Here is a 15,566-nt window from a genome sequence, read left to right as displayed (position 1 = left end):
TTCACAGGTTAACTGAAGAAGCAGCTCACTAATTCTTTCCACTTGTATTTCCACATCCATTGCTGCTGGTGAGTTTTCTTTAGGGCTGGTCACCTTTAACTGGAGTAGCAGAGTTGAGTTGAGGTGCTGTGCTGCGTTGTTTTTCCAGACACTTTTCCTCTTCTCCCTCTAAACACTAATTCCTGCTCAGGATTCCTTGTACGGGCCACCAATGCTTCACGCATGCCACTAGGTTCAGATAGGGTCGAGACAGGTTACATGAATTCTTCGGAATCCTGGGGGAACTGTTACTCTGGGCGACTATAGACCATGTACTACAGCTTCTCTCAGGCACACAGGGGTATTGACCCTCAGGCACAGACACATAGGTTGTTTCACTTGCTGACCAGACACACTTGACAAGAGTCCTCATAATCGGTAGAACAGTAGCATTTAATAAGAAGCTGCACAGCCAGTGCAAGTTAAGTCGTATGAGCAACAGGCTCCAGTGACAAACAGTATAGTTTCCTTAGCAACACCGCAGTTCACAGTCTTCCTAGTAGTACAGGGCAGCACAGTTCTAATGCAAAGGCACATTAATGAACACAGCATTCTTTACAGCACAGTGAGATGGAGGAGGGGGGAGGGTTTGCTGAGGGAGATGATCCCTGTGACACCATTTCTTCAAGTCATTATCTTGCTGCCTGAGAATACTCTGCACTGCTAGTTCAGGAACTCTACCTGACCTGTGCTTAGCTTCACTCCTGACTTGAATTCTTTTAATTTGCAGGGGTGCATCTGTGAGATACAGAACACACACATCACCTTTCTCTTCGGCTCCAGCCAGACAGTAAACAACTTTCTACAATTCCCCTGGGGCTCTGCTAAACACTCCCCTTCTCCTGTGACTGTGTTAACCCCTCTAGTTCCTGGATGCTTCTGGAGCCCTACACTTCCTGTCTCCTGTGCTTGTGTTACTTCTAATAGTTGCTGAATGCTTTTAAAGCAACAGCACTACTTCTGCATGTCACACTAATATATTATACGTAGCATTAGAGAGACCAGTGTCAAAAAAAGGCACGTATAATGGAGTTCATTCATGAATAGATATGTATCTGATTTCTATGTATGGTATCCTATTTTGTCCATTGCTTGAGGATCCATTAATAATACATGAATTGGGGGAGTGAAAAGCCACTGATATTGTGAGATATTATTCCTCCAGACTGAATGGGAGTAGGTCAAATTAAACTGAAGGATCAGCCAAAGGGATGGCTGATTAATAGAGTGGCTATTAAGTATGCAAGTTATTATTTTCAGAATATAGAAGGTCCTAGAGACTATTGTTTTGTTTTCTACTTTATACTTTGGATTTAAGGATAAGTTTGGATATTAAATGGTTATATATGTATCCAATACTGTCCTAAACAAAAAAATTCTAGTTTGTGGTGTCTGTCTTTTTGAATAACATTTTTAATTTAATATTAATAAAATAGCAGTATTTTATAAATCTCTTGTTTCTGGCTTTGATAAAAAATGTATGTGACCAAACTTAACGCTCTTGGGGCACAATGCAAAGTTTGTAACAGAGCTGCCACCCACAACATACCATTTATGATACTAGTGTCTTTTTACTTGGCAGAGGGGCATTTAGAACCCCTCTTGCATCAGGACATGGATGTGACTATTCATTACCTATGATTACTTATAATTAATTGGTTTCCAGATGGGCACCCAATCCTTTTCTTGTCTTTAGAAGGAATTTAGTTGTATTTGTATGTTTAGGGTATTTACTCCTATCTGATAATTGTTTGGGCCGCCATGTAACCCAACTTTCAGCACTAACATAACACATTCTGTGTATATACAGCATATTTATGGAAAGTTCTGCTTTCTTGCAGTTTTGGCAGTACGGAGAGTGGGTGGAAGTGGTTATCGATGATAAGCTGCCTACCAAGAATAACAAATTATTTTTTGCAACGTCCCAAACTTCTGATGAGTTCTGGAGTGCTCTCCTGGAAAAAGCCTATGCTAAGTAAGTGAAATGAAAATCAATACTACATTTACTACAAGAGGTGCCAGGGATGCCAGTAGGCTCTCGTCTGGCAGTCATCACAACTCTAATTATGTACAATTAAAAATGGATGTGCACTTGTTCTGTATAGATGGATGGTGACCTCTCAGAATCATCTCCCCTGGTGGCCCCAAGAAACCTCAAACACATGACCTCCTCTCGAGTTCTTTTGCAAATCTATTTCTCACTTACAATTAAAAAGATGAATGAAATAATTAAAATTGTTCTTTTGCACAGAATCAATGGATCATATGAAGGACTTAGATCGGGTTACATTTTGGACTCAATGGAGGATTTCACTGGTGGGGTTGCTGAAATATTTCCGATAAGCAGTGTTCCGAATGATTTCTTCCAGAAAATGCAAAGAGCCCTAGAGTACAAATGCTTAGCTGCCTGTGACTCAGTAAGTTATCGAGAGTCTTAATTAGCATCAGTGTTTAATAAAATCAATGAGATATCTCACTGGTACTGCTGCACAGCTCAACCCATGTGAGTAGAGATGAACTGAAATACCAGACACAGCCTGTGAACAAAAGTAATGTTGTTTTAGAAAATCTAATCTCATTCAATCCTTTAACTGTTCAGATGTAGATGATCGTCAAAGAAAGTTTACTTAATCACATCAACTTTTCTCTGCAGCCTCCTAAGGGGACTCAGGATATAAGTACTATGAGTTCATCTATTGCTAAAGGTCATATGTACACTATAACAAGAGCAAAAGAGGTGAGGAAACTCCAATGCATACTTGTCTTGAATCCTCGTGATCCTGTTAATGATAATCTAAAATCTGAATGTTCACTAATATATGGTGCTGTATACTTTGAAGGTCACTTATGGTAATAACAAGGCACAGCTCATCAGAATGAGGAATCCTTGGGGTTATAATGAATGGCAAGGAGCCTGGAGTGATAAGTATGGTCTAGATTTTTTTAAATATTATTCACAATATATAAATATTGTTATTGCAGCTGGCAATAGACATAGCAAACTGGTGCACTCGTTCACTCCTGTTAATGGATGTAATGATCAATTGCATGTGTCATTGAGGGTCCATGCCCTAAAATTGACCACTTGGAGTGATGTGCTCGATCTGCATAGCATATTTCCAGTTTGCGGGAGCCGTGATTCTGACACCAATGATTTCCAAGCCTCCATAAACCATCCAAACAGTTCTTATGAATATTGGCAGCCCATCTATAGAGAGGTTTAGTCAATGTAGCATTGTTTATATCACAGATAGTGAGCAGTAGAGAGCTCAGTATCACCGTCAGTACCACAATCAGTAATATTTTTTTCTTGGTTGTACCCTACATTTTGGTCTTGAATTTTACTAGTGCCAGAAAATAATAATAATAATAGTTATATGATATTTTAGACCTTGCTGTACCCAACAGCAAAAAAAAACAAAGATATTGACGCGCCCCCGGGCCTAGGGGTACTCGGCAGCCGGGCCTATGGATGCTGGTGGGGGATATCACGGTGGCTGGCCCGGTCCGTGGCCCAGGGCGGTCAACAAAAAGGGGAAATATTATTTATATGGGGTTTGTAGTTTTAGGAAGTGTTTGTGACGCCACCTGTGGAATTCGCCAAAGGGAGCCGCCGCTGCGGAGCAGTCCTCTGGAGCTGGTGTTATGGCAGCAGGGATGGTGTGGCTCTCCACAGGAAGAGCTAGCTCCAGGGCAGCGTAGATTGTGTTGGTTGCGCTGGGAGTTGTAGTGCAGGGGGAAAGATTGTGCAGCTGAAATAATGGACGGAGGCAGTGCGGTGCAGTCATCCGAGTCTTTACTCACAGTTGTTAAGTTCCTCAGGGTGCACTGTCCAGCTCACAGCCTTCCATGTCGCGCTGCGTTCACCAGAATGGGGGTTCAGCTCTTCCTCAGACAATTTAGGAGCACCTTACGGAGCCCCGCTTTCTTGTGTTCCTCTCTAGACCGTCTTCACGCTGGGTCTTCTCCTTCCTGCCCTGCGCTTCCCCACTCTGAGTCCCGCTCGGGTGCTCTGAAGTCCCTCCTGTCTTGTTGGAGTTCCCAGACCTGCTTGATCCTCACGGGGATTAGAATGAGGCTTTGGCAACTGGACTATGAAAGCCAGGAGCCTCCGGTTTTTCCAGCCGAGACTTGGAGTAACACGACTGGTCCAGCGGCCGGTCCCCTTCCTGCAGCCTATGATCCCTCTGTCTTCTGACAGATTCGGAGCGTACGGGTGCCATCCTGCACTCGCCGTACCCCCTAGGATCACTTTTACTGGAACGGAACCTACTCCTCTGCTCCCCTCCTGGGCCTCTAGGACTAGGCCCTCAGTTGTGGAGCAGGGCTCCTAATGAGACTCTGCTCCCTGACTGTCTTCTCCTCACTCACTCCTCTTACTGACCTGCCACCCTAAGATGGCTTCCCTTTTTATACCTACTTCTATGGTGCTCCCCTAAACTGCTTCCTCCACCCACACCCACTATTGGTTCCCCCTACTTTTGGGTTCCCCCCACTCCAGCCAGGGACAGGGCTCAGCAGCTGCGCACATGCCTCTTGCCCTTCCAGCCGGCCTGGAGCAGTGTAGTGTTGGATGCAGGTGTCGGGGTTCCGGGCAGCATTCCCTCCTTACCTGAGAGAAGGAGATACCACACCTCTGGGTCAGGTGCAGTACCTCTGTGGCGACTGAACCCTCAGGGGCACCACAATATCATAAATTCTATTTGTATCAGTATTTTTACCATATTTTAATATTGCCTTTGCTTCCAGTTGGTCCGTCCTATTTAGTTTACAGTTTTACTGGCACCAGAAATCCATGACTGTCAGCAAGTTAAAGAGGTTGTCCACAATTTATACATGGATGTCCTATCCGTGGGAGAGAGCATCAATGTCTGATCGGATGGAGTCCTGCACCTGGCACCCCCACTGATCAGCTGTTACCGGTGTCAGCGGCCGTGGACCGGAAGTACTTCCTTGCTGGGCTTGGCCATCTAGTCGTAGTGGCCGGGCCTGGGTACTACACATTTGACTCCTATTCAATTAAATGGTAGGTAGATGTGCAGTACCCCACGGTGGCCACTACAATTAGACAGCCAAGCTTAGCAAGGAAGCACTTTCGGCCGGTGGCCACCGACACTGATAACAACTGATCGACATGGGTGCTGGGTGCGGGACCTCAGCCAATCGGACATTGATGCGCTATCCTATGGCTAGGGCATCAGTGTATAAGTAGTGCATAACTTATTTAAAGGGAATCTGTTAGTAGGATCACCCCTTCCAAGCCATTTATATGGGCATGCAGGTCATAGGAAGTTGAATAAAATGATACTCTGATATCTGCGATATTATTCCTTAATCTTATCTTAGTCTTATTCCTGATAAATCCACCTTTTTTCTTATATAAAAATGACTTCTACCAGACTAAGGGGAGGATGTGGCCTGGAAGATAACTAAGCCCCCAGAGCTCATTTTAAATAAAAGGGAGTGATACCAGTGTGAGACAAATAACTAACACAGAACAAAGAAATTAACTTTGTCTTCTTGCAAACACATTTTTTAGCTCTGCTGCCTTGTAACAACATTGCAGCCCTGTCTGCCTGTGAGATGAAATCTGAAGCTGAGAGGAAACTGCAGATGTGTGAGTTATAATCACACACAGCTCTGCAGTGAGATCGGGAGAGCAGAGAGCGGTCATTACATGTCTCACACCGGTAACTCCCCCTTATATTTAAAATAAGTTCTGAATGACGAGTCTCATGCAGATCAGCGTCCTCCCAGAGCCTGGAAGAGGAAATTTATATAAAATGATAAAAAATGGTTTCTCACCAACACGGCATCTGATATGAGACATCTTTTCAGCATTCTATAACCTGTATGCCCATATTAATAGTTTAGATAGGTCAACTATGGTGACAGATTCCCTTTAAATAGCATTTAGGCCCCAATGTGCAAACATATAAATGATAAATATGTAATTCAATCTGTGTGTTATTTCTTAAAGGGGTCTGTCTGTCCAAACTGACAGTATTAACTAGCCACATAGCCTTTTACGGAATAGATAGTTCTTATAGAATTCTTGCCTGTGGTGTTCTAATTGCTTCCTCCATTCTGTAGAAACTGAAGTTTAATCAAATATGCAATTACAGTGCTTGGTGAACCCTGGGTATGGCTGATAGACTCAGGGCATTGTTCTGCCTATAGGTTTTGCATGTCTCTACCTCTTTCATGGTGATTGACAATACTGGCCTGCCTGAGATTTCTCTGCAGACAGCACTTACTGTATATAGTGTGACCTAGTTGTCACAAGCAATTTCCAAGTAATGCTAATCGCCTGGAAAGCGCTTGTCAATCAGCATGCGGAAATCTCAGTGAATAACGCTTCACATCCGCATGTCCCTGGCAGGGAAATGCATGTACAATCCGCATGCGTTTTTTTCTGCCAGGGAGATGCAGAAACGCTCAGGAAAAAATCCTGAGCATTTCTGCATCGTGGGCACATAGCCTAATGACTTGCATATAAGGCAAAATAAATAAACAAAAACAAAAATGCTCCTCCACACCTTGGGCTATGTTCACACGTAACATTTTTGATGCGTTTTTGCACTTTTGCATTGCTTTCAACCAAGACAAATGCATTCACTGGGAAATGTCATTTTAACATTTTACAACTTTATCTGGCCATGTGGTGTGTGGCATCATCAGACACATGCATACATGGCTGAAAAGACATGGGAACAGCATGGGTAAGACCCCCGGAAGCATCTCTGACTCCCAGGTCACTGCCTAAAATTGTGCCAATCATAAGTGATTCTTGGCGCCTGCAAAGATGCCTCCTGCCATGCACCTGTCATTGCAGACTTGCAACAATCACCATCCACGTCCTTGTCCCAGCACAGCGTTCAGTTGTCCCTACCCCATTCCTTGGAAAGCAAGTGTGGCACCCCAGGGGTCTGGTTGTCACAGTGGCATTGCCTCGCTCACAAGAGGTGATGCCATGCCTGGAAGCAAGCAGGGGTCCCCTAATCAGGTTTTACTAAGCATGCAACACTTTCCTGGCTCCAGACCAGCAAGGGGAGTTCCTCCCCTTAGCAACTGGGATCTGGGGGCGGGGTTAGTTAGTCTTAGTGTGAGGAGTTGAAGTGAGGACGTCGATGAGAGAGGATCTGGGGAGTGGAGCTGCGCGGCAGTTCACCCCAGAGGGACACAGAAGAACCGGGCACCGGTGTCCGAGGCTGTGGGGGCACTGAAAGCCCTGCAGCAGAAACCGAAGGGCAATTGACTGCAGGTCTCCTGGAAAGGTTAGCCCTCAGAATCAAATCCTCAGGTGGGCCCAATGATTTTCAGTTTGAAACTGCTTCTCAGTGGAAGTTGCATTTCACCACAGCCATATTCTTTAGCTCGGTGAAAGGACTGGCGTAGAGGGAAACCGTATCTACTCCTGCTGTCATTTCTCCATCACCAGGTTCCACCCATTGTCACACATGACCATGCCTGGCTGTATGTTCAGCGGTGAGAGCCAAAGATCAGGCTGCTGTGTTACAGCTTTCAACAACTCTGTAGCGGTGGGCGGATTGTCACCTAAGCATTAAGCATGTTATCTTTAGCACAGTCTGTTGCTGCTTGGCCAAGGCAGTGCTGCAGTGCTTTCAGCTTGTGACTGATGTGGTCATTTCGGAGATGGAGGCCAAACTGGTGGAGGAGGTGCAGGAGCTGAACAATTGGATTACATTGAGGTTACAATAGCAAGTCTGGCTTTTATACTAAACAAATATCCTACTGTGTTTTTATTCTTTTAAATTTCTTTTCTTTTTTTTTTTGTTTTATGTTAATTTTTAAGACAAATGCATTCACCCGGAAATGTTATTTTAACATTTTACAACCTTATCTGGCCATGTGGTGTGTGACACATAATCAGACACATTCTGTTTCATTTATGATGGAAGGATTCTGAAAGTCACAAAGCCTATTTTTGTAGGGTCATAAGGTGGCCCTTACTATTGTTTAAGGGCCAGCAGTGGGCTCTTGCTATTGTTAGAGAGCCATCAGCCGGCTATGCTTTGTTGCTCCCATTATTAAAAAGCTGGTCTCCTATAGTGGTAATGCCCATGCTGTGACTGCAAGGGCTGCCAAAAATTTTAATGCATTCCAATACCCCTTTGAAGACATATAGAAGAGGGCCTCAGTAAAAAAAAATGTTTTGGGAAAAACCCCACTAACAATTTAAAGACACATAGAGCTAGGCCACAGTAATGAGTATGACATGTTCCCATTAGAAAGGAGAGGGTCTGCTATACAGTTATAGGGTATGATGTGAGTCCAACGGCTGCCAAAATGTAGGAAAAACCCCACTAACAATTTAAAGACACATAGAGCTGGGCCACAGTAACGACATGTTTCCATTAGAAAGGAAAGGGTCTGCTATACAGTTATAGGGTATGCAGTGAGTCCAATGGCTGCCAAAATGTAGGAAAAAACCCCACTAACAAATTAAAGACACATAGAGCTGGGTCACAGTAACAACATGGTTCCATTAGAAAGGAAAGGGTCTGCTATATAGTGATAGGGTATGAGGTGAGTCCAACGGCTGCCAAAATTTAGGAAAAACCCCACTAACAATATAAAGACACATAGAGTTGGGCCACAGTAACGACATGTTCCTATTAGAAAGGAGAGGGTCGGCTATACAGTTATAGCGTATGCAGTGAGTCCAACGGCTGCCAAAATTTAGGAAAAACCCCTCTAACAATTTCAAGACACATAGAGCAGGGCCACAGTAACAACATGTTTCCATTAGAAAGGAGAGGGTCTGCTATACAGTTATAGGGTATGAAGTGAGTCCAACTCCTGCCAAAATTTAGGAAAACCCCCATTAACAATTTAAAGACACATAGAGCTGGGCCACAGTAACGATATGTTCCTATTAGAATGGAAAGGGTATGCTATACAGTTATAGGGTATGAAGTGAATCCAACGGCTGCCAAAATGTAGGAAAAAGTCCTCTAACAATTTAAAGACACATAGAGCTGGGCCACAGTAATGACATGTTCCCATTAGAAAGGAAAGGGTCTGCTATACAGTTATAGTTTATGCAGTGAGTCCAATGGCTGACAAAGTTTAGGAAAAAACCCCACTAACAATTTAAAGACACATATAGCTGGGCCACAGTAACAACATGTTTCCATTAGAAAGGAGTGGGTCTGATATACAGTGATAGGGTATGAAGTGAGTCCAATGGCTGCCAAAATTTAGGAAAAACCGCACTAACTAACAATTTAAAGACACAAAGAGGTGGGCCTCAGTAATGACATATTCCCATTAAAAAGGTCTTCCATAATGTTTACCTATGCAGTGACTGCAATGGCTGTCAAAAATTTGGAGGCACTCCAATGCCCCTTGCAGGAGACGTAGAGGTCGTAGGGCCTCCTGAAAAAAATGTTCCCATTATTAGGAAGTGGGTCTCCCATACTGTAGCAACGTCTGCCAAAAATTTGGAGGAACTCCAATGCCCCTTGCAAGAGAAATATATATGTTGATATGGTACATATGGTGGTGATATCGTGGTGGAGGATAAGGATGCGGATAAGGAGAAGGACAAGAGTAAATAAACAAAATCAGGAAGTCTATACCCATGTCTGGGTGTGAAGACAGAGGTACATGGGAATAGAGTTAGACCTGCCCCAAAAAAATACACTATATCTGAGTCATATAACTGTCATAGATGGTATGACAGTTATGCAGGTAGTCCCGTCTATACCGCAGGAAACTAGCTCCTGTTCTTCCTCCTCCTCTTATGATGATATGAGGCTGGGCTGTGTGTAATCACCCTGTATGGTTCCTTGCACCATCTCACCGTGCTCTGCCTGCAATGCATCCTCTTTGATTGTGAGCAGAGAGCATTTCAGAAGACAGAGAAGCGGGATGGTGATGCTAATTATGGCGTCATCACCACCCACCATCTTGGTGGAGTCCTCAAAGTTTTGGAGGATGGTACATATGTCTGACATCCATGTCCACTCCTGAGGTCTTATGTGTGGAGTCTGACCTGAATACCGATGGCCTTGTTGATGCTGGTAGTCAACAGCTGCCCTCTTCTGCTCACAAATCCTTCCCAACATCTGCAATGTGTAGTTCAAACATGTGGGGACATCGCAGATCAGTCAGTGAGCTGAAAGCTGCAAATGCTGCTTAAGCACAGCAAGGGTGGCGGAAGCTGTAGCTGACTTTCTAAAATGGGTACACAGGCGGTGTACTTTGACAAGCAGATCCAGCAGATCCGGGTAGGTTTTAAGAAATCGCTGAACCACGAGGTTAAGCACATGGGCCAGGCATGGTACTTGAGTGAGCTCGCCTTGCCTCAGAGTTGCCACCAGATTCTGGCCATTGTCACACACGACCATGCCTGGCTGTAGGGTCTTTGGTGTCAGCCGCAGATCTGCCTGCTCTTTCAGAGCTGTCCACAGCTCTTCAGCATTGTGTGGTTTGTCACCTAAGCATATTAGCTTCAGCACAGCATGTTGCCGCTTCGCCGAGTCAGTGCTGCAGTGCTTCCAGCTTGTGACTGATGTGGTCATTTTGGAGATGGATGCTGAAGAGGAGGAGGAGGAGGTGCAGGAGCTGTAGAATGTGGGGGCAACCCTGATTGACCCAGGTCCCGCAATCCTCGACGTCGGGAGGACCGACTGGGTCCCAGCTTCCCCATGTTCCATCATCGAGATGTACCGTTCCTGCCCACGTGTCCGTGGTTAGGTGGACTTTCCAAGTAAATTCGTTGTTGAGGGCGCGTCTAATATTGTGGACACGTGCTCCTGTAATGCGAGGACAGCACACCGGGAGAAATAGTGGCGACTGGGGACCGAATACCAAGGGATGGCCAACGCCATCAGGTTGCAGAAAGCTTCCATCTCCACGAGCCTAAAAAGCAACATTTTGAGAGCAAGCATTCGCAAAATGTGTGAATTTAGTAGTGTGGCCTGTGAGGCGTTGGCTGCGTATTTGCGCTTCCGTTCCAAGGACTGGGGTAGGGATCAGGACATGGACATGCTTGCTGATGGTGCTAGTTGAGAGTGTTCAATGATAGGTGCAGGGCAGGAGGCATCTTGGCATGATAAATGGACAGGGGATTGGCGTGCATGCACAACAGCGGAACACGCAGTGGTGTCACCCGCAGACACTGTTGCTGGACCCTGGGGTTAGGCCCACTTACTCTAGTGCTTTGCTGCCATTTGCCTGATCATACTAGTGGTGGTCAGGTTGCTAGTTTTGCTACCCCTGCTGATGCTGGCCTGGCAGGTTGTGCAAATGGCCTTTTTGGAGTTATCTGCAGAGTCTTTAAAAAATAAGCAGACTCGGGAAGACCTAACAGTTGTACTGGCAACTTCCGTCGTGTTGGCGTTACAAGGAACACTTTCCCGCCTTGTGTCTGCGGCCACTACACTGCTTCTTCCTGCCTGTTGTGGTGCTACGCCTCCCTCCCCCTGTGTGCTGCTATCCTCGCTCTGTATGTCCCGCTGCCAGGTTGAGTTAGTTACTATATCATCCACCACCTCGTCTTCCACTTCCGCACCCTGGTCCTCCTCCCGACTTTCTGGCAATTGTGTCTCATTATCATCATCATCCACCTCTTGCGACAGTAATTGCACTTTCTCACCGTTGCCTTCATGTGACTGTAGCTGCTCCAATTTTTGGGCATCACTACTCACGTTCTCCTCTTGACTCGCTTGAAGCTGGCCAGGCGAGAGGCCCGAATCTACAAATGGAAAAGTGAACAGCTCTTCTGAGTGTCCAAGTTTGTGATCAGTTGTCTCCGGTCACTCGGCATTGTGGGAGGAAGCAGGATCAGGATGATGAATATGCGGTCCAGACTCACGGCTACTGAGACTTGACTGTGTGGAAGACAGGGTGGTGGTGGTGGTGGCAAAGTGACTGGAAGCATTATCTGATATCCAGCCAACAACCTTTTGGCATTGCTCTGGGTTCAATAGTGGTGTTCTGCGGTCCTCTAGTAATTGGGACAGAAAGGTCAAGCGACAAGATGTGGGGGGTTTGTTGTGGCATAATTTCATCTTGACCACGGCAATGTCCTTGGCCTCGGCCTCTGCAAGCACCATCACATCCACTTCCCAATCCCTTGCCACGCACCTAGCCCATTTTAAATGGAGAACAATATTTTCCACGTTCACGAGAAATGGCTGATTTTGGAGCGCAGTTATATGTGATACGTCTGACAGAGAACCACGATTTTAAACAGCAGGCCTGTAATTTACTAATGTTATTCTACACAGAGATCTAGTGTGAATAGCTTGACCGACACACTGCAACAGAATAAAAATGGAAGAAATGTATGATTTTGAAACAGTCTTATAGGTGATATGTCTGACAGAGAACCACGGTTTTAAATAGCAGGCCTGTAATTTACTAATTTTATTTTACACAGAGACCTAGTGTGAATAGCTTCACCTAAACATTGCAACAAAATGAAAATGGAAGAAATGTCTGATTTTGGAACAGTCCTATAGGTGATATGTCTGACAGATAACCACGTTTTTAACCCCTTTCCGACCTTGTCAGTAATAGTACGTAGCTGAGGCCTGGGCCTTATGGACCAGCTACGTACTATTACGCGTGATACGATCACGCCCACACTCAAAAAGTGCGGGGCAATCTCCGCAAGGTGTCAGCTGATTGTCACAGCTGACACCCTGTGTTATGTGGCAGGAGCTGTCCTGCACCGCTGCTGGCACATTAACCCCCGTAAGGCTGCGATTGAAGTCAATCGTAGTGTTGCGGAAGTAAGCTTCTGTACTCACCTCCTCTGCCGGTGTCCCGTGCTGTCTGTGGCGGTTCCCAGATGTTGTCATGGTGACCCGATGTCATCATGACTAGGCATGAGCAAACATTTCAATGTTCAGAAAAGTTCGCTGAACAAATTGATTTTCTCCTAATTTATTCGCCGAATGTTCATCGAACATTTACGAATCCCATAGGAGTCAATGGGGCGGACCAAAAAAATGCATAGACAACACCTAGAAACGGGACCAAAAGCTGCCAAAACACATCAAATTAGGTGTAGACACCAGGGAAGTGCCATCAATTGACCCAGAGTACTATAATTATTATTACTGTGACTGAGACATTTATTCAGTTGCGCTTTATACAGTACAGACCAAAAGTTTTGACACACCTTCTCATTTAAAGATTTTTCTGTATTTTCATGACTTTGAAAATTGTACATTCACACTGAAGGCATCAAAACTATGAATTAACACATGTGGAATTATATACTTAACAAAAAAGTGTGAAACAACTGAAAATATGTCTTATATTCTAGGTTCTGCAAAGTAGCCACCTTTTGCTTTGATGACTGCTTTGCACACTCTTGGCATTCTCTTGATGAGCTTCAAGATGAAGTCACCGGAAATGGTTTTCACTTCACAGGTGTGCCCTGTCAGGTTTAATAAGTGGGATTTCTTGCCTTATAAATGGGGTTGGGACCATCAGTTGTGTTGTGCAGAAGTCAGGTGGATACACAGCTGATAGTCCTACTGAATAGACTGTTAGAATTTGTATTATGGCAAGAAAAAAGCAGCTAAGTAAAGAAAAATGAGTGGCCATCATTGGGCAAACTTTGAATGTGTCCCCAAGTGCAGTTGCAAAAACCATCAAGCGCTACAAAGAAACTGGCTCACATGAGGACCGCCCCAGGAAAGGAAGACCAAGAGTCACCTCTGCTTCTGAGGATAAGTTTATCCGAGTCACCAGCCTCAGAAATCGCAGGTTAACAGCAGCTCAGATTAGAGACCAGGTCAATGCCACACAGAGTTCTAGCAGACACATCTCTACAACAACTCTTAAGAGGAGACTTTGTGCAGTAGGCCTTCATGGTAAAATAGCTGCTAGGAAACCACTGCTAAGGACAGGCAACAAGCAGAAGAGACTTGTTTGGGCTAAAGAACACAAGAAATGGACATTAGGCCAGTGGAAATCTGTGCTTTGGTCTGATGAGTCCAAATTTGAGATCTTTGGTTCCAACCACCGTGTCTTTGTGCGACGCAGAAAAGATGAACGGATGGACTCTACATGCCTGGTTCCCACCGTGAAGCATGGAGGAGGAGGTGTGATGGTGTGGGGGTGCTTTGCTGGTGACACTGTTGGGGATTTATTCAAAATTGAAGGCATACTGAACCAGCATGGCTACCACAGCATCTTGCAGCGGCATGCTATTCCATCCAGTTTGCGTTTAGTTGGACCATCATTTATTTTTCAACAGGACAATGACCCCAAACCCACCTCCAGGCTGTGTAAGGGCTATTTGACCAAGAAGGAGAGTGATGGGGTGCTACGCCAGATGTCCTGGCCTCCACAGGCACCAGACCTGAACCCAATCTAGATGGTTTGGGGTGAGCTGGACCGCAGAGTGAAGGCAAAAGGGCCAACAAGTGCTAAGCATCTCTGTGAACTCCTTCAAGATTGTTGGAAGACCATTTCCGGTGACTACCTCTTGAAGCTCATCAAGAGAATGCCAAGAGTGTGCAAAGCAGTCATCAAAGCAAAAGGTGGCTACTTTGAAGAACCTAGAATATAAGACATATTTTCAGTTGTTTCACACTTTTTTGTTAAGTATATAATTCACATGTGTTAATTCATAGTTTTGAAACCTTCAGTGTGAATGTACAATTTTCATAGTCATGAAAATACAGAAAAATCTTTAAATGAGAAGGTGTGTCCAAACTTTTGGTCTGTACTGTATGTCAAAAGGGGCCACCGACTAGTACAACAAGAGAGAGAACCCTGCCTGTGAGGTGCACTGTCATGGACGTGGTTTGTGGAACCACTGTGCCATGGGCCCTGGAGAGCCTGGAGGGGCGTGACTAAGCGAGAACTGGACTGTTCATATAGAGCCTCTGATGGTAAGGTTAGACTTGGCTCCTGATGGATGCCAGGTGCCACTCCCGGACAGACCAATGGACACGCAGCAGCTGGACCCAGCAGGACAGACTAGATGCTGCAGCAGGCAGAGTCTGTATCAGGAGTGCAGCAGGCAGAGTCTGTATCAGGAGTGCAGCAGGCAGAGTCTATATCAGGAGTGCAGCAGGCAGAGTCTATATCAGGAGTGCAGCAGGCAGAGTCTGTATAAGGAGTGCAGCAGGCAGAGTCTGTATCAGGAGTACAGCAGGCAGAGTCTGTATCAGGAGTGCAGCAGGCAGAGTCTGTATCAGGAGTGCAGCAGGCAGAGTCTGTATCAGAGTGCAGCAGGCAGAGTCTGTATCAGGAGTGCAGCAGGCATAGTCTGTATCAGAAGTGCAGCAGGCAGAGTCTGTATCAGAGTGCAGCAGGCAGAGTCTGTATCAGGAGTGCAGCAGGCAGAGTCTGTATCAGGAGTGCAGCAGGCAGAGTCTGTATCAGAAGTGCAGCAGGCCGAGTCTGTATCAGAGTGCAGCAGACAGTCTGTATCAGAAGTGCAGCAGGCAGAGTCTGTATCAGAGTGCAGCAGACAGTCTGTATCAGGAGTGTAGCAGGCATAGTCTGTATTAGGAGTGCAGCAGGCAGAG

At 45.4% G+C, this 15,566-nt stretch overlaps 1 protein-coding gene across 2 annotated transcripts in view; it reads left to right on the top strand.

The window, feature by feature from the left end:
- LOC141257389 (calpain-8-like) overlaps nucleotides 1–15,566 on the top strand; it is a 290,925-nt gene that overhangs the window by 77,308 nt on the left and 198,051 nt on the right. For both annotated transcript variants that reach the window (XM_073671886.1, XM_073671885.1), the window contains 4 exons: nucleotides 1,881–2,014; nucleotides 2,291–2,456; nucleotides 2,693–2,776; nucleotides 2,880–2,965. In XM_073671886.1, the coding sequence (XP_073527987.1) occupies nucleotides 1,881–2,014; nucleotides 2,291–2,456; nucleotides 2,693–2,776; nucleotides 2,880–2,965 (470 nt within the window). The remainder of the gene's footprint in view (nucleotides 1–1,880; nucleotides 2,015–2,290; nucleotides 2,457–2,692; nucleotides 2,777–2,879; nucleotides 2,966–15,566) is intronic.

Source organism: Phyllobates terribilis, unplaced genomic scaffold (genome assembly GCF_046119375.1).
Source record: "Phyllobates terribilis strain yellow unplaced genomic scaffold, ASM4611937v1 Scaffold_3__8_contigs__length_932513732, whole genome shotgun sequence".
NCBI classification, from domain to species: domain Eukaryota; kingdom Metazoa; phylum Chordata; class Amphibia; order Anura; family Dendrobatidae; genus Phyllobates; species Phyllobates terribilis.
Note: the sequence above shows the minus strand (reverse complement) of the source record. Positions and strands in the feature narration are given on the sequence as shown.